This window comes from Epinephelus lanceolatus, chromosome 16 (genome assembly GCF_041903045.1).
Source record: "Epinephelus lanceolatus isolate andai-2023 chromosome 16, ASM4190304v1, whole genome shotgun sequence".
Lineage (NCBI taxonomy): Eukaryota > Metazoa > Chordata > Actinopteri > Perciformes > Serranidae > Epinephelus > Epinephelus lanceolatus.
Window position 1 is genome coordinate 31855872 of NC_135749.1, and position 25828 is coordinate 31881699.

General features: G+C 39.9%; 3 protein-coding genes across 5 annotated transcripts in view; 2 read left to right on the top strand and 1 right to left on the bottom strand.

Annotated features, from left to right (window-relative positions):
• Positions 1 to 794: 794 nt before the first annotated feature.
• Positions 795 to 5568, bottom strand: tmem238a (transmembrane protein 238a). 2 transcript variants are annotated; one of them, XM_033636498.2, is made up of 3 exons: positions 5412 to 5568; positions 2183 to 2340; positions 802 to 1264 (listed from the first exon to the last, which is right to left on the bottom strand). In XM_033636498.2, exons 2-3 carry the CDS (start codon positions 2331 to 2333, stop codon positions 1101 to 1103), a joined length of 315 nt encoding a protein of 104 aa, XP_033492389.1. In that variant the 5' UTR covers positions 2334 to 2340; positions 5412 to 5568; the 3' UTR covers positions 802 to 1100. The 2 variants fall into 2 exon arrangements, with proteins under 2 accessions (XP_078032030.1, XP_033492389.1); XM_078175904.1 differs by lacking the exon at positions 5412 to 5568 and having other exon boundaries at positions 795 to 1264.
• Positions 5569 to 5742: 174 nt separating this feature from the next.
• LOC117263265 (coiled-coil domain-containing protein 106-like) lies at positions 5743 to 15169 on the top strand. Its single transcript, XM_078175903.1, has 7 exons — positions 5743 to 5960; positions 10272 to 10433; positions 10751 to 10942; positions 11185 to 11337; positions 11476 to 11682; positions 12121 to 12281; positions 14310 to 15169. Exons 1-7 carry the CDS (start codon positions 5921 to 5923, stop codon positions 14463 to 14465), a joined length of 1071 nt encoding a protein of 356 aa, XP_078032029.1. The 5' UTR covers positions 5743 to 5920; the 3' UTR covers positions 14466 to 15169.
• Positions 15170 to 20175: 5006 nt separating this feature from the next.
• LOC117263607 (CCR4-NOT transcription complex subunit 3-like) overlaps positions 20176 to 25828 on the top strand; it is a 46667-nt gene continuing 41014 nt past the window's right edge. For both annotated transcript variants that reach the window (XM_078175905.1, XM_033637161.2), the window contains exon 1: positions 20176 to 20333. The gene's annotated coding sequence lies outside the window, so the exon portion shown is untranslated. The remainder of the gene's footprint in view (positions 20334 to 25828) is intronic.

Sequence of the window (25828 nt, forward strand, 5' to 3'; positions counted from 1 at the left end):
AGATTAGCCAAGCTGTGTCGTAGGGGAACTTCCTTCTCGGTGGAGGGAAAATCTGCTGCCAGGTCACTTCCTCTCTCTACTAGCATCTTTGTATGGATGATGCTGTAATCTTGAGTTCAGGTGGAGTTCATTCATCAGCTTGTCCCGAAAGAAAACAACTTTATTTTTCTAATCCGTCCTGAAGCTGCAGTGAAAATTGTAACCTGAAGATAGAAAACAAACACATTCTACAAGCATCATATTTACAAGTCGATATATGACCCTTTCTCCTGATATTACTGATTTTAATATTTGCTCTGATGTTTCTTATAAAGGCCACAAATGGATACATGTTCTAATTGCTGTTGTTGTAATTCCTGCTGGTCACCAGCAGAGGTCAGTAAAGGTTATAGATATATACATTACAGAAGATTGTGAATTTTGAGAAATTTCACTTTGAAAACTTCAAAACATGCCCCTGTCCCAACATTTTAGGAAGATGTTGCAGGCATCGAATTCAGAATGAACGTATATTTAAAAAGAAGCAATGAAGTTCATCAATTTTAACACTGAATATCTTGTCTTTGAACTTTATTCAATTGAATATAGGTCAATAAGGTTTTGCAAATCATTGCATGTTATTTTAATTTTTTACACAGCATCCAAACTTTCATTGAATCAGGAGTTGTCCTTTATAATATAGTATATTTAAATTCTCATATTTTTGTGGTTTTAAAACTAAACTCAGTCTGTTTTTAATTCCAATTGTAAAAAGTCTATTTTTAAAAATTTTGTTGTGAATTTTTATATAGCTGAAAATGGAATAAACAGACATTTCTATAATTTACAAAAAACGTGTTTATTGAAAGAAGAGACCACAGCTTTGCTGAATGACAGTCACATCTAAAACTATATAAAAATACTGATCAAAATAAAACATCAAGTTCACGACTATGTAACAGAACAGCAGGTGCACATCTGTAACTGAAATGTTTCTGACATGCTTCTAACACTAAAACCAGAAGAGTTTCATTCAGTGCCTGTGTCTCATTAATACTGACACAAACACAGGCATTAACAGACTTTTACACTGAAATCTATTCAGACTTCCTGTCCATGGCTCAAAGCTGGTTCCTGTACGTGCGGATCTTGCGGCTGAGTCTGCGAGCAATGCGGTCGACAGCGCTGCTGATGTGTCCCAGCTCCTTTTTGGACGTCAGACCCTCGATGTTTCCGCTGTACCACAACACCCAGCCAGCCAGGGACATCAGCACAAACAGAGCTCCTGCACACAGATCAGATCAGATCATCAGTATGATGGCACATCTTATAAATCACTATACACACAGCTGGATAACATGCCAAGTAGTTAAAAAAAACACAGAAGCATTATCATGTTACATCTGCATGAGTAGATACAGTAAAAAAAACACCACTTAATCCCTGTTTCATGGAGTAGCTTAATTAAAATGTGTAATTTTACTTGTTCTATTATTTCCACCGGTAGTGGCAATGTATATACACCAATCAGCCACAACTTTAAAACAACTAACAGGTGAAGTAAATACCATGAATCATCTCGTTACAATGCATTGTTCTGCTGCAAAGAGCTCAAGGCGTCAACTTGGCCTCCAAATTGCCCAGATCCCAATTTGATCTAGCATCTATGGGGTGTGCCTGTACCAGAGAGGTCCTGTGTCCATGCCTCGCCAGGTCAGATCCAAGTCCGATCAACAGTGGGGCATCTGACTGTCAAGTGAGGAGTGAGGGATCTTTTAAGCACTGTAGGTTGCGAGGTTGGGTACCTGCACGTTCCACAGATGCTCAATCAGATTGGGATCTGGGGAATTTGGCGGCCAGGTCGACGCCTTGATCTTTTTGTAACATTCCTCAGGCCATTCCTGAGCAGTGTTTGCAGTGTGGTGTGGCACATGGTCCTGCTGGGGGGGTCACTGCCATCAGGGACTTGTACTTAGTCTGCAGCAGTGTTTGGGGAGGTGGTGCATGTCAGGACCCAAGGTTTCCCAGCAGAACATTGCATTATAACAAGATCAATGTTATTCACTTCAGCTGTCAGTGGTTTTAAAGTTGTGGCTGATTGGTTTATTTTGAATATTGTGGATTTCTTTTTAATAAAATGTTATATTTGCACTCTTGCTTGCTTTATACTGTAACTGCTGAGGCTGGGGCAATTATGTCATGCCTGTATAGACCAGTAAGTCTCCAAAGTCCTGCCCTTTGATCTCCAGGGGGGCAAAGACTCCCACCAGCAGAGAGGCTCCTCCCAGTAAATCCATGAACACAGCAAAGGCCAGAGCCAGTTTACAGTGGGAGAGGCCGTCACACAGGCCCATAATGAAACTGTGGAGGAGAGAAAAGGGGAAAAAAGACTGTTATAACCAGAACATTGGGAACACATGAAAACTGCAGTTTTCTGCTGCTTTATTAGGACAATTTAATTTTATCAGAACATAGAAAAATGCCAATCTGATGTTGTCAGTATGATGTTGAGAGTGTAACTCTAGTATCTAAAAAAGTCTGTAATGAAACCTGCCTTTTCCTGACCTAAAGACTAGGGCTAAACAGTATATCGATATCAGTATATGAAACAGAATATTGTCCAAGATTTTGGGCATTCAGTTCAATTTAATTCAATTCAATTCAATTTATTCCGAGGGAAATTCTTGTGCCAGAGAATGCTTCAAATACACTAAGCAGTTACTACACTACAGTAACACTAAGTACAGTAACCACAATTTTAACAATTCACAACCTGTAACAACCAGCGGGTTCCCCTGGTCACTCACTGGGCCCAGTTTTAGAACAACATTAGTATTAAATATCTGAAATTAAAAACAAATGTCAAAAAATATACAAGATAGATGTGTTTTCAAGGAGCAGAGGCAAAAACCACTCCTTAATAGAGTAACAGTAGGGGTAAGACAGGTACAAGAGTTACTAAAAATGAACTAAAACAGTGGAAAAAACTAAAATGGTGGGAAGAAACAGATACTCCTGATAATCAATGTTACACTAAATATGATATAACAGGGAAGCTGTATTGTGCATGACTGAGAAAATGATGTTGCGCTACACTGACACTACATATATACAATATTGTAAGTGTTGTATTTTCCTGGTTTTAAAGGCTACATTATGTGATTTTCTGAACTCACCAGACTGTTGTGGCTGTTCATTCATCTGGCATTATTTGCCTTACCCACTCAGTCATTATATCCACATTACTGGTGATTATTTTACAAACTCTCACCATGTTAATATTTTGTGAAAGCACTAATAGCCAACCCTACAATATTCTCACAAAAGTCCATCCATCCATCTCATCCACTTATTAGGGGCCTTGTCGTGGGGGCAGCAGGCCAAGCAAAGCACCCCAGACGTCCCCCTCCCCAGCAACGCTGTCTGACTCCTCCTAGGAAATCCCGAGGTGTTCCCAGGCCAGATGAGATATGTAATCCCTCCAGTGTCCTCTGGGTCTACCTCAGGGCCTCCTACCAGTGGAACGTGCCCGGAACACCTCCAACAGGAAGTGTCCAGCGTCATCACAATAGTGTTTATTTTAAGAAATATCGATTTATCGATACATATCGATTCTGAATGTTTGATATTTCAATACTCATTTTGCACACTATCACTATGTATTTCTCTGTTGTTAAAAATTATACATTTTATACCCTCAATGTCAATTTTTCCTGTGGTATCGAATGTTATTTATTTATTTTATTTTTCTTATTTTTTCTGATTTTACTTAAATAAATGCAGGACTTTTACTTGCAACAGAGTCATTTTACAATGTGGTACTTTTAGTAGTACTGTTATTCAAGAAAGGGATTAGAAAATTTTCTCCACCACTGATTAACTGTTTCAGCTCGAATCAATATTAGCTACCATTAATGGACTACCAGCTACCTAACTCCATTGGGATTCTGCTCAATTTAGATAGTTTTGATGTATGAAATGATTTAGTCAGGACCTCATAATGTCTGTAGGTTTTCTGAACAATACACTGTGCATATGTCCAAATAATGACCTGCGCCCTATTTCAGAAGGCAGAATTAGTGAAAACTCTGAGTATGTTGAACCTGAGATGAGGGAAACTCTGAGTTTTAATGTTTCACAAAGCCAGTTCTGCGCATCACATTACAGTCTTTTCCCATCACACCTCACGCTGTTTAGCTGCAGCTGATGTAATAGATTTTTTTTCATGTGAACATACTCAGAGTTGATTGAACTGATTCTGATCAGCTGTTCTGGAACCGAAAACTCAGAGTTTCCCAGCTCAGGCTCAGCTCAGGCTCAGTCAACTCAGAGATCAGGATTAGGCTCAGAGTTTGTTGAGCCTGCTTTCTGAAATATACGGAGACCGGGAGGTGACATGCATATGTTTTTTTTTTTTTTTTAAACGCACGCGCTCATTTTAACGGGGTCATCCCTATGTTTCCAGGGTTCTATGTTTCCCGGGTTCTATGTTCCCCACTTAACCCTGCAAAAAAGGTTCTATGTTCCCTGCTTACACAAAAAAGGTTGGTTGAGTAGGAAACATAGAACCTTTTTTGTGTAAGCGGGGAACATAGAACCTTTTTTGCAGGGTTAAGTGGGGAACATAGAACCCTTGAAACATAGATATGCTCCCATTTTAGCTCGCTCGCATGTTTTATTACTATTTCGCGCACGCGTTTTACAAAAGGCATGCTTGTTTTAATAAATCGCGCGATTTATTAAAACGCATGCGCGCCTGGCTATCAACATCTCATACTCCCACCAACTGCAGCAGGAGGACGGACATCAAGAGGACGGATACCATCTGTCTATAGCTGCGCATAGACAGATACATTAATTCACTGTGTAGTCCACTGTTTTACATGTTTGACATGTAGGCTATGTTCTTATACTGTGGTTCTGGCAGAAGCATCTGTACAGGTTTTGCAACCTCGATTTGAGTGTAGCTTTTCAGTAAATACCTTGAAAAAAAACTTTCATATGACATGTTGATGTTTCTTTATTTCCGCACTCTTCCCTCATCATTCACATTAATCAGGTCCACCGGAGCATTTAAAACAAACACTTCCTTCTGCTCCATAGCTTTCCCCTCTTCCAAATGGACCAATATTGAACGCACAGCCTTTTCAACTATCTTTTTTTTTTAAAAAAAACGCGCTTGCGTTTTATAAAACGCGCGCGCGAATAAGAAAGCGCGCGTGCGTTTAAAAAAACAACAACATAGGCCTATATATGTCACCTCCCGGTCTCCGTAGAAATAGGGCCCTGATCACCTTAAAGTTTTTTTCTCACCCAGCTCCATGAACACAATCACAGCAGAGCAGCTCCCTCAGGTTTCTCACAAGGACGTTCAAATTATTCTGTCATATAATTAAACAAAACCTTTAATCAATACTCCCACTGTGACTCACTTATTGTTGTTCGACCAGCAGCATAAAACCGAGACCGTTGTGTCTATTTCTGAAGTCTCTCCCGTGGAGGTTCCCTCTTTTTCTCTTCCGCGTTTACCTTCTCAGATGTCACCTTCTGCATCTACCTGCGCACCGCCCCGCAGGTGACGCGTTTCCGGTCGGTCGCGTTCATATACTTTCAACCCTCCAACCTTTTCATGACAGACAGCTAGAAATAGGGTGGAGTCAGTGTTGAAGGTGTTTTAGACAGAACTTAAAAGTTTTTTTTTCTCCTTCAGGGGAAACACCGTTTGTGCGCATGCGCATACCGAGTCGTGGTACACCTGTTGAAGCCACTTATAATCAGGTAATTGCTGCTGCGGATGTGGTCGCAGCAGCTGAGGGTTATTTCAGGCTGTATTACAGGAGTATAACTGCACACAGAACTACTCAAGACTAATAATAACACGGTTACCACTTTAATTCACTTATTACTGCTCAGTGCTGCTCACCTGACGGAGCTATCAGTCATGAATCCTCCAACCAACAGAGACGATACACACCCGCCAGGTAACAGCAGCATTTAAATGGCGTATCCACCGTGTGCTACACACATACTGAAAGTTTCACTGCGTTTAAATGACTTTGAAATGTAACCTTAATGTAACTTCTGTTCATAGACTGTCTGTCTGATGATATTCTCTCCATAATGTAAGGCATGGCAGCTTCATTTGTATAGTACATATTATACACTGGAGCAATTCAAAGTGCTTTACAGAGCAATAACATATGAAACTTAATAAAGGGTACAGATTTACAATAAAAGGGTAAAGAAAAAAAGATGTTAAAGGTAAAATTAATTACTTAAAAATCAACATTGAAAAGAGCAACAGCAAACAAGAGGTGCAAAGCTAAAAAAGGATTATTTAAAATAATTTAAAATTAAGTTTAGAAATAAGTTTGCAGTCATTACAGAGTGGAGCAGACTGTGTAAAAAGGAATGTTTTCAGCCTTGACTTGAAAGTGGTTAGAGTCAGTGCTTATCTAACATCACCTGGGATTATTCCAGGTTTGTGCTGCATGATAACAAACGCTGCCTCACCATGTTTTGTTCTAACTCTTGGGACAGTCAGTAGACCGGCCTCAGATGTCCTCAAGGTCCTAGAAGGTTCATTAGCATGTCAGAGATATATTTGGGTGTTGAGCCACAGAGTGATTTATACACAAGCTGCAGGATATTGAAATCAGTTCTCTGAGTGACAGTGTAAGGATTGTAGAACTGGACTACTGTGGTCATATTTCCTAGGACCCAAGCAGCAGCATTCTGAATACGCTGAAGTTGCCAAACAGCTTGTTTTAATGGCCTACAAACAGACCATTGCAGTAGTCTAAACTGCTGGAAATAAAGGCCTGGGTGAGCCTTTCAAGGTCTTGCTTTTATTCCTCTGACTGTAGCAATGTTTTCAGATGTTAGTAGGCAGATGACGTTAAGGATTTGATGTGGTTGTAGACATTTAAATCGGAGTCCAGGTTAAAACCAAGGTTCCTTGCATGACTCTTGATTGTAAGAGAGTGGGCCTCAATGTGAGAGCTTATGCTCTGTCTTTCTTTCTGTGGCCCAAAGACAATTATATTGGTCGTATGTTGAGCTGGAGAAAATTTTGATGCATCCAATCATTGATTTGCTCATTACAGGGACACAGGTGTTCTACAGGTGACAATAATGTAGGAAAATATAGGGGAAGACACCCCCTTAAGAAAAAAGTAGGCTAAATTTACAGCAAATTTAAAAATATTTGGACAGGCTATGAGTTTAGCATGTGCAGGATGATGATGCAAAACCAACTGTCAGGAGAAATAAGAAAATCTTTCCCCACTACAGTAACAAGATGCCCAAAATCCCAACCCTGACCCACTGATTTATTATCTAGAGGCCCTGAAGCCTTTCCTTCAGGCACGTTGTTTTCATTTCAGGATGTCTTCCTCCAGCAAGCTTGCTAAAAATGTTGGCTAATTCTAGATTGGCAAGGCAGCTTTATTTGTGTAGCACATTTCATACACCAGGGCATTTCAAAGTGCTTTACGATAGCAATAAAACATAAAACATAATAAAGGATACAGATCTACAATAAAAGGTAAGGTAAAATTAATTACTAAAATATTAACAATTAAAAAAAAAATCACCATAAAAAAAAGCAAAAGTTCAGACAAGAGGTGCAAAGATAAAAAGATAATTCAAAATGATTTAAAATGGAGTTTAATAAAGTTGCAGTGCGGTTAAAATCAATAAAAGTATTAGAGTAAAAAAAATTACAGTGCAGCGCAAGAAATGAATAAATATTTGAGTTAATAAAAGGCAGCGGCAAATGGATAAGTCTTCAACCTTGATTTAAAAGAGGTGAAAGATGATGCAGACCTGCAGTTTTTGGGGGGTTTGTTCCAGATATGTGGAGCATCAGAACTAAGCACTGCTTCTCAATGTTTAGTCCTGACTCTGCAGACACAAAGCAGACCTGTCCCAGAGGACCTGAGAGGTCTGGTTGGTTCATAGTGTAGCAGAAGGTCAGAAAGGTATTTGGGCTCTGAACCATTCAGTGCTTTGAAAACCAACAGCAGTATTTTGAGGTCGATTCTCTGACAGACAGGAAGTCAGTGTAAAGACCTCAGAGCTGGAGCGATGTGATGCACTTTCTTGGTATTAGTGAGGCCTCGAGCAGCAGCATTCTGCAGATTTTTTTAGGGAGACCTGTAAAGACCCCATTACAGTAGTCAAGTCTAGTAAAGACAAATGCATGGGCATGTTTTAACAGATCCTGCTGAGACATCAGTCCTTTTGTTCTTGATATGTTCTTCAGGTGATATAGGCAGACTTTGTAATTGTCTTAATGTGGCTGTTGAAGTTCAGGTGTGAGACCATGACTTCACCAAGATTTCTTGCTTGGTCTTGACAGCTAGCAATGCTAATGATCGCTAGGGGCAAAAGGGCCCTTTTGTAAGGATGCTTCTTGCCAAGAGGGTCTTGGTCATTTACTAGAAAAGTAATAAAAAGTATGCTGATGAAATGTAATAAGTTACATTACTTTGATGAAAAGTAACAGGGTAAGTAGTGATCTGTAACCTATTAACATTTAAATGCATCCTTCCTAACACTGATTACCATTTATATATAAAAGCTTTTTATGTACAATTTAATATAAATACATAGATCAGTATCATCCAGTTGCAAAAAAAAACAGATCATGTTACTCTCAAATGGTTCTTGTGGAATAAATCTAAAGAATGCAGCAATTCAGATGAAATATCACAATTCACTACTAGAGCATAGCCACTTAATACATGTGCTGAGAGTAGATTTAGCACCATCTATTGGCTACCCTACCCTGTTCACTGGTTGTCAACCAGCAGTCCTAGAGCCCCAACAGTCCTTTAGGGAGTTCCAGGGTGTCCCAGAAAATGGGGAATGGTTTATTTTAGGGCTGCCAGCGTGCAATTAAGGTCCAATCATAACACGTTTTTTTTTTTTTAAATTGAGTGTATTTTGCCTGTGAATTCTGGTCATAATCATATCTAACAACCAAAATCTTTTAAGATGAAGGTCCCTGAAGCAAAATCTCATTAAATGGGGTCTGTGACGGTGAGGTTGGGCTCATCATAATCTCACTGTTTTCTATGTTATGGCTATTTTACCAGTGTTCTGTTTTGTTTATTTATTTCCACATGTTTTGTTTTTGAAATATAATTTTTAAATATTTTTATTTGGTGTTATTTTTATCTGTTTACTGTTATCTTCTATCTATCTATCTCTGCTATTTGCACCTTTACTTGATAATTTATATTTGCATTATTTATATTTGCAAAGCCTAGTGCTCTGGATAATAGGGGTGCACGATATTGGATTTTTTGCCAGTATATTTCAACTCATTTGGCTAATAACCGATACCAATCTCAATTCATCCACTTCTTTCCCTACCTAATTTTAGTGATCATCACGTCTCTACTTTAGTGGCATTAACATCACGTTATACATGCATACTCTTATTGTGATGGCCCCCCAGCAGATGGAGACATGAAATACAATGCTTTTGAATGTTTGTAATATTTGTTCATTGTGCAAAGTAAGCAAAAGCATGTTGGCTGATTCTAATAGTTGATTTTAAAGCCAATACTGATGACGTGCTGACATTATTGTACATCCCCACTAGATAAAGTTCTGTTTTCTCTTATTTCATCTATCTTTTATTATCTATTTTATGTGAATCATGAGCACCAAAGGAACGACCTTGATAAGTTATAACTTTATTAACTTTGTTATTAGAGCTGAAATGATTAGCCAGTAAACAGTGGGCGAATTAATCTGACACAACTTGCTGAGTCATTGTTTAAGTCAGTGATTTCATTATGCAAACATGCTAAACATTCTCAGGTTCCATCTTCTCAAATGTGAGGATTTTCTTCTTTACTCATCAATGGAAACTGAATATCTTTTGGACTCGGACTGTCAGTAGAACAACACAAGACATCAGAGAAAATCACCTTGGGCTCCAGGAAATTGCGATGACCAGTATCTTTGTTGTTTTTGGACATTTTATGAGTTTTGCAGAGGTGTTTAGCAACACAGATCACGATACATCTTGTCTTACAGTCAACTTACTGAGTAGATTTTAGCCTAAATAATAACTGATGTTTAATACTGTGCTCTGTGATGATAGCAGAGGAGGTGGTCTCTGTTTCATGCTATAAAACACTGTGGGCAAACTCTAGTTTCTAGACTTAAATCAAGTATTAAAAAAATGAATCAACAGATTAATTTTTAATAAAATCATTGTTAGTTGTGGCAGGTTTAACGTGCTAATTCTCTGTTGTCTTGTGTGTTATTGTTAGAGCACTACATGCCCCACTCATCATCATCATCATCAGGAGGCGTAGGAGGAGGAGGAGGAGGAGGTTTGTATCTGGATGCCTTTGAGGTCTCTTTCCCTCTGGAGGAGGGCATCGAAAGACCGCCCGCATATCACCTGAACCAGGGTCAGCAGGTGATGGAAGGTATGCCACAGCTACTACACATGTTTATGACCAGTTTCATAATGTAGCGGTAACATACTGAGATAGGTGGTTAATCAGCAGGTAACAGTTTTTAATGTTGCATTTAACAGAATTAATGAAAATAAAATTGGGCCATCTACTAAAATGGAAACTTGGGAACAGTTTCAGAGAGAATCATAATGATGATACTGTGACATTGTTGTGCTCTGCTGTTGTCTGAATGGATGTGTGCAGGTACATTTTCTTTAAAAAGAACTGTCGCTGAGGTCAGGGGGGAACACTTACAGTATATTAATGTATCTGATCTCCTCCTGCAGAGCCTGTGGTGCAGGAGCCCCCTCACTCTCAATACAGCCCTTTCATCCTGGTCTCCAACCTGCGAGCTCACCTGTACGTCACTCTGGAGAAGAATGCCTGGCTGCAGAAACGCATCGAGGAGCTCGAAGAGGAGCGCAACTTCCTGCGCTGTCAGCTGGACCGCTTCATTGTCAGCATGAGAGGTCCAGAGGGTGAGGAGTCAGCACTGCATCTGTCATATTAAGCTGTTAGACTGAAATAGAAATAAATAAATAGATAGATAGAAGTGAATATGATGGGAATGCAGAACAATAAACATAGCTACAGAAGACACACAGTAACACTAACAACTCTATAATATATAGAGTTACTCTTAGAGACTAAGGTGATTTTTCTGCATGTATGTATTTTGTTTTGCTGGACCTCTCACCAGTATTGTTATACAAACACACAGTGACAGAGTGGTGTGGAGAATCTCAGCGTGGTGTGAAGGTCCAGCTGTCCGCCTCTCCCTCCCCTCCTTCCCCCATGACCACCAGGTCTGGCATGACCCTTAAACGGCAGCAGGGACCAGGACCTCGGCCCCGCCGCAGCACCACCATCCCTGGTGAGCTGACACACAAGTTAAATAATCATTTATTGCTTTTTATTTTGTTAGAAATATTTAACTTTGACATTCAAAAGTTTTTTTTTGACTCTTCTTCTCCAGTTTTGACTTTTTGTTGATGTGCTCAAAATTTCACAGCGACAGTGAAGCAGGAGTTTCACCTGGAGGAGGATAAATACTACACTGAGGACGAGTATGTGGAGGAAGAGGAGGAGGAGGAGGAAGACGAGGACTCGTCACTGGAGAAGGGGTCAAAGAAGAAGGGCCGAGGGCGAGCCAACGGAGAGCCGAGGATGAAGATGAGGAGGATCTTCAGGATCACCCATGGGAGGGAGAGACAGAGAGGTAGGTACTACTCTACTGTACTGTGTACCCAATACAGTATAGTTTACAGGAAGACTTCCACCCACCAATGATCATTTGTATATCAGTTACTCACCCTCTGATGTGTTGAATTTGTGAAGAAAATTGTTTTCTTACGCCCCTCCGCTGGGCGGAGGCAGTGGTAGACCAGCAGCTCCTGTGTTCAGCAAGGTAAAATGACTGTTTTGTCCCCGCAGTGGTACTGCTTTCATTCACAACAACAGATGTACCAGCATTTTCCCTGAAATGTAGGTCAAAAGGTGGGAAATTGGTGATACAGATTTTTCTGAATATTGATCCCTGTTCCCATTCACACATGACCCCATCCAGGAAATGTTGCTGAACATTTCAGAGACACACCGCATGTGTGAAAGGGGCTTCAGTCTCTATGTTTTCTCCTCTCTCTGTCCCCCTCCTCAGTCAAAGACCCAGAGGGGGTTTTGATTCGTTATAAGAAGATCCTGACGACCTACCAGCGGGTGAGGAGCATGTCCCGAGCCTTCCATATCCACGGAGTCGACAGGAACACCATGGCCTCTACCTCCCCCATCGCCGAGCTGCTGCTGGTGGCTCCAGAGAAGGTCTTGATTATTTTAATGTTCCTCTTCATGATAGTTGACACGTATTTGGACTCAGTGATCCACTAAAATTACTCTTTATAGTGCTAGCAACCTACATACATCTTACTATATAATGACGAAAACTCTGTCTGTGTGTCTGTTCCACGTTTTTCTCCTCACTGACTCGGTCAATCCATGTGAAATTTGGCACAGTGGTAGAGGGTCATGGGAGGATGCGAATGAAGCAATATTTCATCAATTGGCCAAAGGGGGGCGCTATAGCAACCGATTGAAATTGCAAACTGTGAATGGGCATATCTCATGCCCCGTATGTTGTAGAGACATGAAACTTTGCACAGAGATGCCTCTCCTCATGAGGAACAAATTTGCCTCAAGAACCCATAACTTCCGGTTTTACAGATTTTCCGCCATTTTGAATTTTTTGAAGAACACTTTAAATCGATCTCTTCCTAGGAAGTTTGACTGATCTGCATGAAACTCAGTGAACATAATCTAGGGACCAATATCTAAAGTTCCCTCTTGGCAAAAGTTGGAAAACTTACTAAAACTGAGCTTCTATAAGGCAATGAATATTGCAGAGGGTGTGGCTCATCACATAAAGGTGTATAACATCTCAAGGGTTTCACCGATCACCACACAACTTTGTAGGCATATGACCACACATAATCTGAGGGGACCCCTCCGTTATTGACCCCATCAAACAAAATGGGGGCGCTAGAGAGATAATTTCTTATCTAGGCCTAACTGCCATATCGATTTTTACTAAACTTGGTAGATATGTAGAACAGGACACCTCAAGGTGACTGGAGAAATTTAACTCTAATTGACAACCTGGTGGCGCTATAACAACAGAAAAATGCTTAAAAATGGCTAAAATGTGACTGATCGCTGTGGCTCCCCCTGTGGCCCAATGTTTGGGGTTTTTTTTTTCAAATTTTTGGTATGACTAAGTCATGGTATGGTATGCTGTACATAATCACGGAAACTGTCAGTGTGTCATTCTGTCAGTCAGTCATTCTGTCTGTCCCACGTTTTTCTACTCACTGATGTGGTCAATCTATGTGAAGCTGCACATAGGCATTGAGGATTGGCATAGGTAGAAGGTGACAAAGCTACCAATGGGTATGCACTAGTATGTATAATTCATACAAAAGTATACACTGAAAAATGTTGTTTTTTTTGTAGTTGGGAGCAGATTTATTACTCGATTAGAGTTCTGCGTTAGGTTATGTGACATTGTAGGCATTTAGTTTATCCAAGGCTTCCAAATTATTTAGTAAATTACAACTTAAATTTTCTAATCACTTGTCATATCACAGATGGTTGCTAAAAAGGGTCCTAAATACTCAACTGAGCCCAATTTCTGTCCTTAAATTACAATTGCTCCCTAAAAAGAAGCTGTCTTGAGTCTTAAGAAGAGTTTGAGTGTTTTCCTGGTTGCTAGAATATTTAAAATATTTGACTGTCTGCTGTACCAACTGTCATTTTTTCAACATTTAAAATTTCTATTGAGGTTTTCAAATAAAGTTTTGAATGTCTGTCGTCATATTTTAGGACATCACCTCAAATACAATAAAAAATTCTCAAACAAAATCTTCAATTTGAAAAAAACAAATTCATTGGATCAAATTAGTTAGTCTTTCTTTATTAAATTAACTTTCTTTAACAAGTATATCTTGTTTCCATCCATGTTTTAGGCAATGTGCGCATAAAAAACCTGAGTAGAAACAACAAAATTTCAAAGAAATAACTTGAAATATTGTAAAACTATTTTCATGTTTGGGGGAGGTGGAAAAGTTGGTGTATCAGTAAAAGCAATAAAAATGCAACTAGGTGCTATGGAAGCAGATTCAGCAAATATGCCCACATTGATTCTGAGTGGCTCATAATGAATGCAGCAGAAGAATAAAAACTGCAATTCTACTGAAACATTTTTGAACAAAGTCAAGTTTTTACCTCCGCAGCAGGATTATAGCCAGTTAATTGAAATTTCCCTTGAATTAATGAACAGTTGTGCTGTTCCTGCAGATGGCGGAGGTCGGGGAGTTCGAGGCATCGAAGGAGAAGCTTTTGGATTACGCCCGGCGGTGCTACAAGACCATGGACGACCAGACGCATGCCAAGGTTCAGGCCATGAAGAAGACCCACAAGCTGCTGCCGATCTCCTACAGGTTCAGAAACTGACTGACAGGAGGGATGAGGAAGAGGGAGGTTTCTGCACTCAACTTTGTTTTCAGATTTTTGTTATGCACTTTTTCAACTTTTGTTTTTGTTTCCGTACAGTAAGAAGATGTAGGAAATGTGAAAATACGAATATGAGATGCCAAATTACAGGATTAGCAGTTGAACATTTCTACCAACATGCTGCCTGATTTATACTTGTGATTTATTTCTTTTTCGTGCAGCTGATATGGTGGGAACCTTTTTTTTTGTATTGAAGATTGTGATTTTCACTGGAGGTTGAAATTATTTGAAGTTACTTTTTGCTTTACCTCAGGAATGAACAAAGTCAAGAAGACACAGTATATTGTGAATTATGATGTTCATTTCAAAGCATACTGACTTTTCGAGTTTGTAGAATATTGTTGCTTTGGGAGTATTTACAGAGCTCAGATGTTTGTTTTCTAGAAGGACTGGCCCTCATCTTTTTGTTTTGTATTAAAAGAGGGAGAAATATTTATTTGCTTTATTAATTTTTGCAACAGAATTTTGTTGTCAGAATGATTATTCTGGGAAATATGTACATTTAATATGTATCATTAAGAAGAACATATGTTAATATACAAATTATATATTTAATCTGAGTTGGCCAGATGAGCATGCTGATCAAATTTTCTGAACTGTGTGATATTAGAAGGTTTAAAATGTCACATTATGCAAGAAAGTAAATGACTTTAAATGTTCAGTTGTTGTGGGGTGTTTTTTAAATCAGGACACAGTTCATGCAGCCCAGTCGCCAGAAGAAAATGTTTGTGTTACATTTCTGCAAACCACAACTATGTTATACAGTCCCTGACAAAAGTCTTGTCGCTTATCCTAGTTGTAGGAACAACAAATAATAACCTGACTTGTAGTTGATCAATTGGGATCAGAAATAGCTTATATGAAAGGCAAAGGCCTTTAGATTATGCTTATTATACCAAAATAAAGTTGTGTATCATTCATTGAGTTTTATCATTTAATTAGGACAGAAAGGTCAGATCTTGCTTGGACAAAAGTCTTGTCGTGTCTTTAAACGATTCAACCAATCACAGATTAGAGCTCCACCTGTGACAAATACTGTAATTAACACATTCCCAGGTGTGTATAAAAAGAACCCCAGCACACCAGACCTTCATGTGAAGTGCAACCTGACCGCTGACAACATGCCAAAGATTCAACCACAGACCAAAGTGCTGATCATCAAGAGCCTGAAGACCAAGTCTGCTGCTGAGGTGGCAGACATCTTCAGTGTATCCAAACGTCAAGTGGAGAGGATAAAAAAAAGATTTGAAGAAACTGGTGACGTTCATGACAAGCCCAGGTCAGGCAGACCCCGTAACACAACTGTTAGAGAGGACCGTTTGTTGCTTCGGCAGTCCAGGGCCAGCCCTTTTTCAACTGCAGCAGAGCTATATCAGAACTGGTCACCAGAAACCCCTGTATCTACCAGAACAGTTTGTCGAATTCTCTCACGCAATGGTCTCCATGGCCGAATTACTGCTCACAAACCAGCATTAAACAGAAGACAACAAAAGAATCGTGCTGCATTTGCCAAGGCCCACAGCTTGCAGAAAGGATGGACAGTGGAAAAGTGGCAGAAGGTTGATTTTTCTGATGAATCATCCATTGAACTGCATCCCAATCGCCGCAAATACTGCAGAAGACCTGTTGGAACCCGCATGGACCCAAGATTCACCCAGAAAACAGTCAAGTTTGGTGGAGGAAAAATCATGGTTTGGGGTTACATCCAGTATGGGGGTGTGCGAGAGACCTGCAGAGTGGATGGCAACATCAACAGCCTGAAGTATCAAGAGGTTCTCGCTGCCCATTACATTCCAAACCACAAGAGAGGGCAAATTCTTCAGCAGGATGGTGCTCCTTCTCATACTTCAGCCTCCACATCAAAGTTCCTGAAAGTGAAGAAGGTCAAGGTGCTCCAGGATTGGCCAGCCCAATCACCAGACATGAACATTATTGAGCATGTCTGGGGTAAGATGAAGGAGGAGGCTTGGAAGATGAAACCAAAGAATCTTGATGAACTCTGGGAGTCCTGCAAGACTGCTTTCTTTGCCATTCCAGATGACTTCATCAATAAGTTATTTGAGTCATTGCCGAGATGTATGGATGCAGTCCTCCAAGCTCATGGGAGTCATACACGATATTAATTCTTTTTCCCAAGGCACCATGACTTTATGTTCTGATGTTATTGGAGCATGTGTGTGTATTCAACACAAAGTATCATTTCTACAGTACATTATTTTTGTATGCGACAAGACTTTTGTCCAAGCAAGATCTGACCTTTCTGTCCTAATTAAATGATAAAATTCAGTGAATGATGCACAACTTTATTTTGGTATAATAAGCATAATCTAGAGGCCTTTGCCTTTCATATAAGCCATTTCTGATTCCAATTGATCAACTACAAGTCAAGTTATTATTTGTTGTTCCTACAACTTGGATAAGTGACAAGACTTTTGTCAGGGACTGTATTTTCAAGTTTCATGCACATCAGAGCAATGTGGGGATGAAGGTGGAAGAGGGATGTCTTCTGTTAGGCTGGTCTGGGAGGATGAGCGGAGGGAAACGAAGGTTCCATCTCAGGCATTTTTCCCACCTGAGGTGATTACAGGCCCCCAGACGGTACCTAGAATGAGATATGGGAGAGGTATGCACCAGACTGAATATGGCGAGATAATGGAGGAGGGGAAGAGAGGATGAAGAATTTAGGAAGGGAGGATGATAGATTAAGGGAAGGGAAACGGAGGGCGGGTCGAGAAGTCTGAGACAAACAGAGGTGTGGTTGAGGCACGGCCCTGCTCCTGAACCTCCATCCATCAATCCATTTTCATCCGCTTATCCGAGGCCGGGTCGTGGGGGGTCGAGCAATGCACCCCAGACATCCCTCTCCTCCAGGTCCTCCTGGGGGACCCCAAGGTGTTCCCAGATGAGATAGGCCTATGTAATTCCTCCAGCATGTTCTGGGTCTGCCCCGGGGCCTCCTACCAGTGGGACATGCCCAAAACACCTCCAACAAGTGGCGCCCAGGAGGCATCCTGATCAGATGCCCGAACCACCTCAACTGACCCCTAGCCACGCAAAGGAGCAGCGGCTCTACTCCGAGCTCCCTCCGGATGTCTGAGCTCCTCACCCTATCTCTAAGGCTGAGCCCAGCCACCCTTCTGAGGGAACTAATTTCGGCTGCTTGTATCTGCGATCCCATTCTTTCGGTTACTACCCAGAGCTCACAGACATAGGTGAGGGTTGGGACATAGATGGACCTCCTGATCCTAAGTTAACAAATTAACTTCATTAGTATATGAGCTGACTTAGTCATCAGGAGGAGAGGGGTATGGTGGGTTGCGTGTCACCTAGACGAGATGCCTGCCATGCTGCAGACCACTGTTAGAGACAACAAAACTAGTTAGTCTTCAGTGAGTCATTGCTGTGTTTCCAGCAGCTTTTCAGACCCCAGATTTGGGTTTTTAGGGACCTGTTACTGGACAAACAGAGGTTGCTTTTTGCAGAGACATTGCTGCTTTTCCAGCAAGGATTGTGCAACCTAATCTCAGTATTTTAGGCCAAAATATGATCTTTTCTTAACTCTAACCAAGTGTTTTTTGTGCCTAAAGCTAAGCACACATTAACCACAGCAATATTGAAACATACAGTCTCAACAATTCTGCTACATAATAATGCGCAAATGTAACTATCCATGGTGCCAATATTTTTTCATGGCGACAGGGTTGATTTATGTATATAAATGGAAATATGGATTCAGCCTTTTGAGTCTAGCATTCAAATACGAATATGAGTAATAATGCCACAACCACTTTACACTAGACTCCATTTTACATTTTGCTCTTGTCAAGGAACTCTGAAGGTGACTGCAACAACTGGCAGTGATTCAGACAACACATCCATATAAAATGGCGGCATCACGAAACCAGATTTTACATTTGGAAAATTTATCAGTGATCAAGATCTGAAGAAATAAATGAGGTTGCCAGATTTTGCTGAAAATATCTTATTTATGCTGGTGTGTACCCTACTGTGAGTTGTCAGTGTGTACTTCATGGCAGCTTGCAGACTGCAGCGCCCTCCAATGGAAGAAATGTACAGGTTCAATTCACAGGGTTACAACAAACAAGTCAAGGCTGACCTGATGAACAGTGTCTGAAATTATGATTTGGAACCCAAAACAGATTTAACACCAACTTCAGTACATTGTAGTCGGTTATAAATGGTTTATAAATCACTGAAGGAACATGACACAGTGGAACTTTTTAGAAATTACATTTTTAAGTAGATTTTTTATTTATTTACTTTTTTTTATTATTTTATTGTTAGTAGTAGAAGCAGTAGTAGCATTTATTTATTCATTAATTATTTATTTCAATAGGTTGGGGTTTTTATCATTCATTCATTCAACTTCTATTTATAATCAAGGGATCATTGAGGGGCAACCATTTACAATCATGTTGAGTCATTTACAAAAACAAAGACAAGGAAAACAACCATTATTTTAAAAAAAATGCTGTTAAAGCTTTCCAGTTAGGGAAAATAATTTGATAGATAAATAGTAACAATAAATAATAGAAAGGATAGTTAAAATGAAAAAAGCCCTGAAATTTTGCAATTTAGTCCTCTGACCAAATACTAATATTTTAACCTTTATTCCTATTTAAACAGCATGTGTTTTACTATGAAAACGAACTAGACTTCCCTAAATTTGTAATGAATGCATGAATGAACGAGCTTCCAGAGACCTTTGACACTGAGTCATAGGACTGATGCCTTGCACAGAACTGCACTGTCACCAGGAACTCTGGGATGTTTCAGACCGCCACTATTCCCATGTTGAGACATAATGGAGTCATTTAAGAAAATTAGTGTCATAGTTAACCAGTTTGGTTTTGAACCTGCAGTCAGCGACCCTCATTATGATTCATGAACTCACATGTTTATAGTTGACCTGTGTGCTCCAGCTGCCAGGTGCTGGATATTATTGTGATTGATGAAAATGGCCAGTTATTGATCAGACTTTAAAGGCTCCATTGTGCTGACAGTTGCTGACCCCTGTGGTTACTTCAGCCTTGCTGCTGTGTCTCTGTCACAAAAAGAGCCCAATCAAATTATTGCTAACAAAAAAAGAAAACTACATCAATTATTGGACATCACCACAAAAGCCCAAAACAAACTTCAGTGCTATTTGGCCCTAAACAGACAGAACACGACTGCAAACTATCTGACCGCTGTGACAGATCAGAAACTGAGAAAGATACTGACTCAGTGATCACAGCCTGGACATAGAGACCGGCAGACACAGGCAGACCTGGCTGTTTAGAGAAGACAGACTGTGTCGGCTCTGTCCTCAGAGACAAGTGGACCCAGAGCAACATTTCCTGCTACATCAATCTATCTATCTATCTAAAATCAAGGACTTAAAGCGGAGGGGAACTCCATCTCCCACAACACCCTGCGGCCGACAGAGGGGGGGCGTGAACCTAGCCTCAGTGAGTTTACCCTTTAACCTTTCCAAACAGTCCAATCAGAGCGGGAGTTATCCTGGAAGTAGTAAAATCGTCCTCTCTTGACGGACAACGAGTTTCAGCGAATAGGAGTACGGGAGTGCCGCAGCGGACCAATCACAGGCGAGGTAGGCGGGACTCCTGTCCAACAGGGCATCGGAGGAGGAGGTGTTCCTGGTAGCCATCTTGGATGTGCGGAGTGATTGTTTAGCGAGAAGATTTTTTATTTTTTTAGAAGAATATCCTTTACTCCGAATCGCTAAAGATTCGCCGGAGTGGGGCGACTCAGGAAAGAGATACTCCGCAACTCGGGAAAATAAAGGTAAATTTGTCGCGGACTCAGAGGTGATGAATTTATGTGTCTTCCCCCCCTTTCACTCTTTGCCTCTCTCTCCTTTCCAAATTGTGTTTCCCACATCAAACAGCGCAGCCGGTGGGAAGCTGCAGCTCTTTGCACTGACAACACATCAACTTGTGTGTTTGCACTTTAGAAACGAAAAGCACAACTTTCTGTGCGGCGCCGCCGTGTGTAAACTTTAGTTTGTTTGGAAGTGTATGTGCTCGGATGTTGGTGCCCACGGGCTGCTGTTGGCACTTAGGATGCCCGCGTTGTTTATAAACATCCCGGGCTAACAAATGTTTGTCCCTCGGTCCGAGATCATGGCTTGGTTGTTGGAGTTAGCTAGCTCTCCGGAGAACGGTCTACTTTTTAGATTAGGCAATAAAATGCCCGAGAATCAGGCAGTAAAAATGTCAGTTTGTCCGAACTCAACTGGGCAGTGTGGACGTATGTGAGCAGGACACGGGGGCCTGTGTCCAGATGTTTGCACCTGTTTGGAAAAGTAATGCTAAAGCTAACTTACTCTTTAGTTCTGTCTGTTTAAGTCGTCTTAACCTAGCTATGGTGCAGCTACAAAACCAGGGCATGCAGGTGTGATCTGTGTCAAAGTCACACTTTGAACTACGCGATTGTTTCAAAGCTAAGTTCAGTTCTAAGAAAATAGCTAAGCTGACAAAGTGTTTCTTTAGAACCAGTGTATTAAGTTAATTACACATCACACCAGAGCTGGTTAGTCGAGTAAAATAAAATAGTTTCTTCTTAAGTAGCCTGCATCTTAAAATGTGAGAATTTAAAGCTTTTTCGTGTCATTAAATGATAAATGAAAATATTTGGATTTTTGGAGTGTTGGTCAGTACCATTTAAAGACATCACCTTCGGCTCTGAGAAATTACACAGGGCATATTACTATGTTCTGATATTTTATTGGCAATAGGGATAATTTGAGATTGTACTGCAGGTTAAACAATGATGGAAATAATAATGAGCTGCAGGCCTATATCAGACAAACCATAAAAGAATCAAGACAGAAACAGAAATATCTAAATTTTACTATCTAAAGTGTATGGGTGTAAACAAAAGTAATTTAGGCCAAGGTTTTAGCCATCATAATACGTTCCATTATCATACTCTGTAGTGCTATCAATGGGAAAGATCACATCTGTATGATAATCCCATAGGACTCAGTTTATATTTCTGTATATTTCTGGGGATCTTGTTACTTTATTGACAGCAGCAGTAGAGACGAGTCAGGAAAATGAAGGGCAAGAGGTGACAGGAAACAAAAGTTCCCATCAGGACTCAAACCAGTGACGTTGCATTTATATGGTCATCATCCTAAATGCTTGGGCCATCGGGACACCTTGATACAATCAGAAATTAACGCAAAAGGTTGGCAGTGTTTTGTATTTTTCAACAAATTCCATGGAAAGACCAAATTCAACCATTTAATTTATCATACTAGACGTCACTATCAGCTGACATTAGATTACCATGGATGTATCTGCACTGGGATATTTTCAAGGCTAAGTTTGTTATATGCACAAAAATTAAAGTGGAGCAGTCGTCTGCAAATAAAACCTTGTTCTCTGGCTCCTTCCACCAATGGTACAATAATTTGTATAAAAGAAACCCACAGTTAAAATGAGAATCCAAGACATAAGGTATCAACCACAAAACTGTGCAGAAATTAAAATATAGGAGTAATATATACTGTGGTAGATGGAAATATATAAATTATAAAAACTCCAGTGTGTGCAGGCACAGCTTAAATCCTGCAATAAATCCCACCCTCATTAGAGGGAAACTTTGCTGATTTTCAACCAGCTTTGTATCACAACAATGTGAGTAGTATGTATAAATGAACTGTGGTAAACTGCCCTCCATCTTACCAGAGCCCAGACGTCTGCTGGGTGGCGCGTTTACAGTCATTGGAGGCTGTTGCTCAAACCACTGATTGTAATTCCTCATGTTTGTATGCCTGCCGCCACCATGGACACCAAGATGATAGAGGGAGATAGAGAATGAGGGCCGCACTACGGATGCAGTGATCCGGATCGCAGATAGAAAATATGCTGTGATCCAGCCAAAAAACGTGGATCGGATCGGATCGCACTGCAGGGGAAAAGTGTGATGCTAGCACTGCGATACTAGCACTCCATTCCACAGATCTGCTCCAGCTTTTCCGTCCAGCACTTCATTGTAACACACAAAGAAGAGAGGAGAGCGGGAGGGGGAGGTCACGTGATAACAACAGCCGGGTGAAAAACAGCGTGGATAGCTGAAAAAAATGTCAGCGGTGTGGCAGTACTTCCTTCTGAAAAGCGAAAAAGACAGAACGGCCGAATGCAAAACATGTATTAAATGTATAAATGTGTAAAAATTTAAATATCTAATAAATGGCTCATGTTTTGTCATAATAACCTACTGTTGTGGACTACTCATCCCGGGAAGTATGTTATTCTCATTTTGAGTAATAGCACTTGATCAAGCCTTTTCTATTATTCCACATTACAAAATAAGTACTAAAAAAGTGAACCTAGAGAGAGAGAGTCAGAACAGAGAGATATAAATATGCGCTGGTATCGGATCGGTACTAGGGCTGTGGTATCGGTATCGGATCGAAAGTGAAAAAGTTGGATTGCAGCATCCCTAAGCCGCACAGACATGAAAAGTCCTGTAAAGTTATGAAATTAGAAAAACAGTTTTCCAGGCCTGGAAAGGTTTAGTATTAATAGAATGTTTTGGGACAGATTTGGATATACATTGTTTTGGCTATTATTTAAATTATGTTCATAAAAATTCTCAAAAAATGTCAAACTTTAAGGGAAAAACATTCTTTGTATTGCTCGTTGAAATCTCGTGCTGTGCTGCATGAACATTGTAATATCACTAGTGTCACGTGATACATATGGACCAGACCATCATTGCATTATCGCATCATCGCCAAGGCTACACCCCCTTTTGAGGGAAAGAAACATACTGTCACATCAGGAGGAAAACTGGAAAATGATGAAAAGCCATTTTGTAGCAGGTTAACCAAGACTTTATGAAGTGCGCGTATGTGCAAGTCTGGTCTACTTGCATATGCAGCTACTTGGCGAGTATAACCGAGTATACAAAGTGCTTTGATAAGCAAGGCACGAGACTAAACAAGATACTCAGAAGGCAATACAACAACAGAACGCCAAATAGTCCTACCAAACATAAGTGAGACAAAATAAGGGTCGAGTGAGGATAAAGCACAAGAGGGCAAAAAATGCAAAATGCAGGACACAAAATGTCAGTATAAATAATATGTATATATTATTGATTTCATTATGAATTAATATTTCTGTTATTTTTTCCCCCCTGTTAAAGGTTTTTTTTTTTTTTTTAGTTTGTGATTAGATTGTGATTTGTGATATTGGGCTTAATGAATACAATTTACATTAAATTTAACTGAAATAAATGCAAATAAACAAACCAAAAGCAATAAAAGGACAAAATTAAAAGGAAATAGATAAATAAATAGACGATACAAATAAAAGTAAGTCTATCAAAATGGGTTTAAAGAAATGATTTAAAAGAAACCACAGATTCTTTGAGCGTTATCTCCACAGACAGGTTATTCCAAAGCCGAGGGGCCCTGATGGCAAAAGCGCAATCAATTCTGTTATGTAGCCTGGGGCCAGACCAAGATGAACTTATATATAGACCTAACTATTTATAATTTGAATAAAGTCATGGAAATGGAATCAAATATTTGGGAAAAGTTTTGAAAATAGAAATATGTGGGAACCCTCTTTTTTCCTCTCTCTCAAACTCAGACCAAACTCCGTCCAGAGGATGAAACTAGGCAGTGCTGATCAATTATAAACCAAGATTCTGTTACTTAATTGTCTATTTCTCAGTATGAGAGTTTGTGAACATGAAGTGGCTGCCATGTTGTTTCCTGTGTTGTTTTACATACAGGCTGAAAAAATAAGATCAAACGGTAAAACTAAGCAGCACTGATAAAATGTGAAAGATTCTGATACTGCATTTCCTATTTTTTGTTGAAAATGTTTTCAGAAAACGGTTTTACGTTAATTGGAGATTGTTTGTTACCAGCTAGCTGCCATTTTATTAACGGACAGGCAAGTCGTATAATGTTACGCATGAGCGTTTTATTGGTCTTGTGCGGCACAGTGCCATCTAAAACTAATCTCACAGACAGCCCTGCAATAAATCCTACATTTGTGTATATGTGCACATGTTTATTCTGCCCCCGTTGACTTAAATGGGTTGGACCAAATTTTTGAAACACTTCTCAGTGTGACACAACACATTTCAGCAGCACCACAAACAACACAGGGCTGTGTTAGACTACATTAGTGTGTGCTCTTGATTTCATACTAACAGAGTTTGGTCAAATTTAATACATTTAACAGTGAGACTTTATATTCATATGAAATATTTCTAACAGCAGAAATATACAGTAATTCTTTGAGTGACATACCTATTGAAACACCAGTATTTATTTAGTTCAAATTCAGTTTTGCGGGTTGTACATTGTTCCTGCATCAGCAGGAATTTGCACAGTTAAACATCTCAAGGCTCCTTTTTTCATCATCTCATCACAAGAAAACATGTTCTGAAACTCATTCCTGCACAGAAAGAAAATCAAACTTCCACAGGCAGCAAATGAGCAACCTTCATGAGGTGCTCAATGTTTTTATTTTAGGAGTATTTGTCCCTCGGCTGAGTGTTTTAACACCATACAGGGGAAAAATTGAAGTGTTTGTCAAGTAGTAACTCCACGTCTTTAACTGCGTCATCTTACAAAACATTACCGCTGCATCCACATATTTTTATACACCTTATTGTTGTGAGCCAAGGCCACAGATTTCACACTGTGTAAGTTGCATTTCAGAAAACAAAGCAAATTGTAACATAAAACAACTGGTGGTTTCTTTTAAGGACGTCCAATATGCAGATTAGGCTTTGGATTGCTATTTTCATAAGGGTCTTATCCTCCCAAAAAAGTAGTCTTTTTGGCTGGAAGATATGGTTAATGTAGAGGCAGCCTTCTGTACATGTTTGCATGGTCTTTTAATCTCCACCAAACAAAATTAAATTAAATTAAATTAAATCATAAACTGAAACTCCTCCAAGGACCCTTGATGGTACTCAGGCCACGTGCCGGTCTGCATGTTGCTTGCATACTTTCTATTCTGTTGCACGCACAGTGAAGTAATTGAGACTAAGGTAGTTGACTCTATGCTAGCTTAAAGAAGACAATGTTAAAATGTGAAGGAAGACTCAAGTTTAACTTATGGATTTATCAAGCACTGTCTGAAAACCTGCAGACTCTGAAAGGGACCATTCACCCAGAAATGAAAAATACATATTTTTCCTCTTACCTGTAGTGCTATTAATCAGTCTAGATTGTTTCGTATGTGAGTTGCAGAGTGTTGGAGATATGGGCCGCAGAGATGTCTGCCTTCTCTCCAATATAA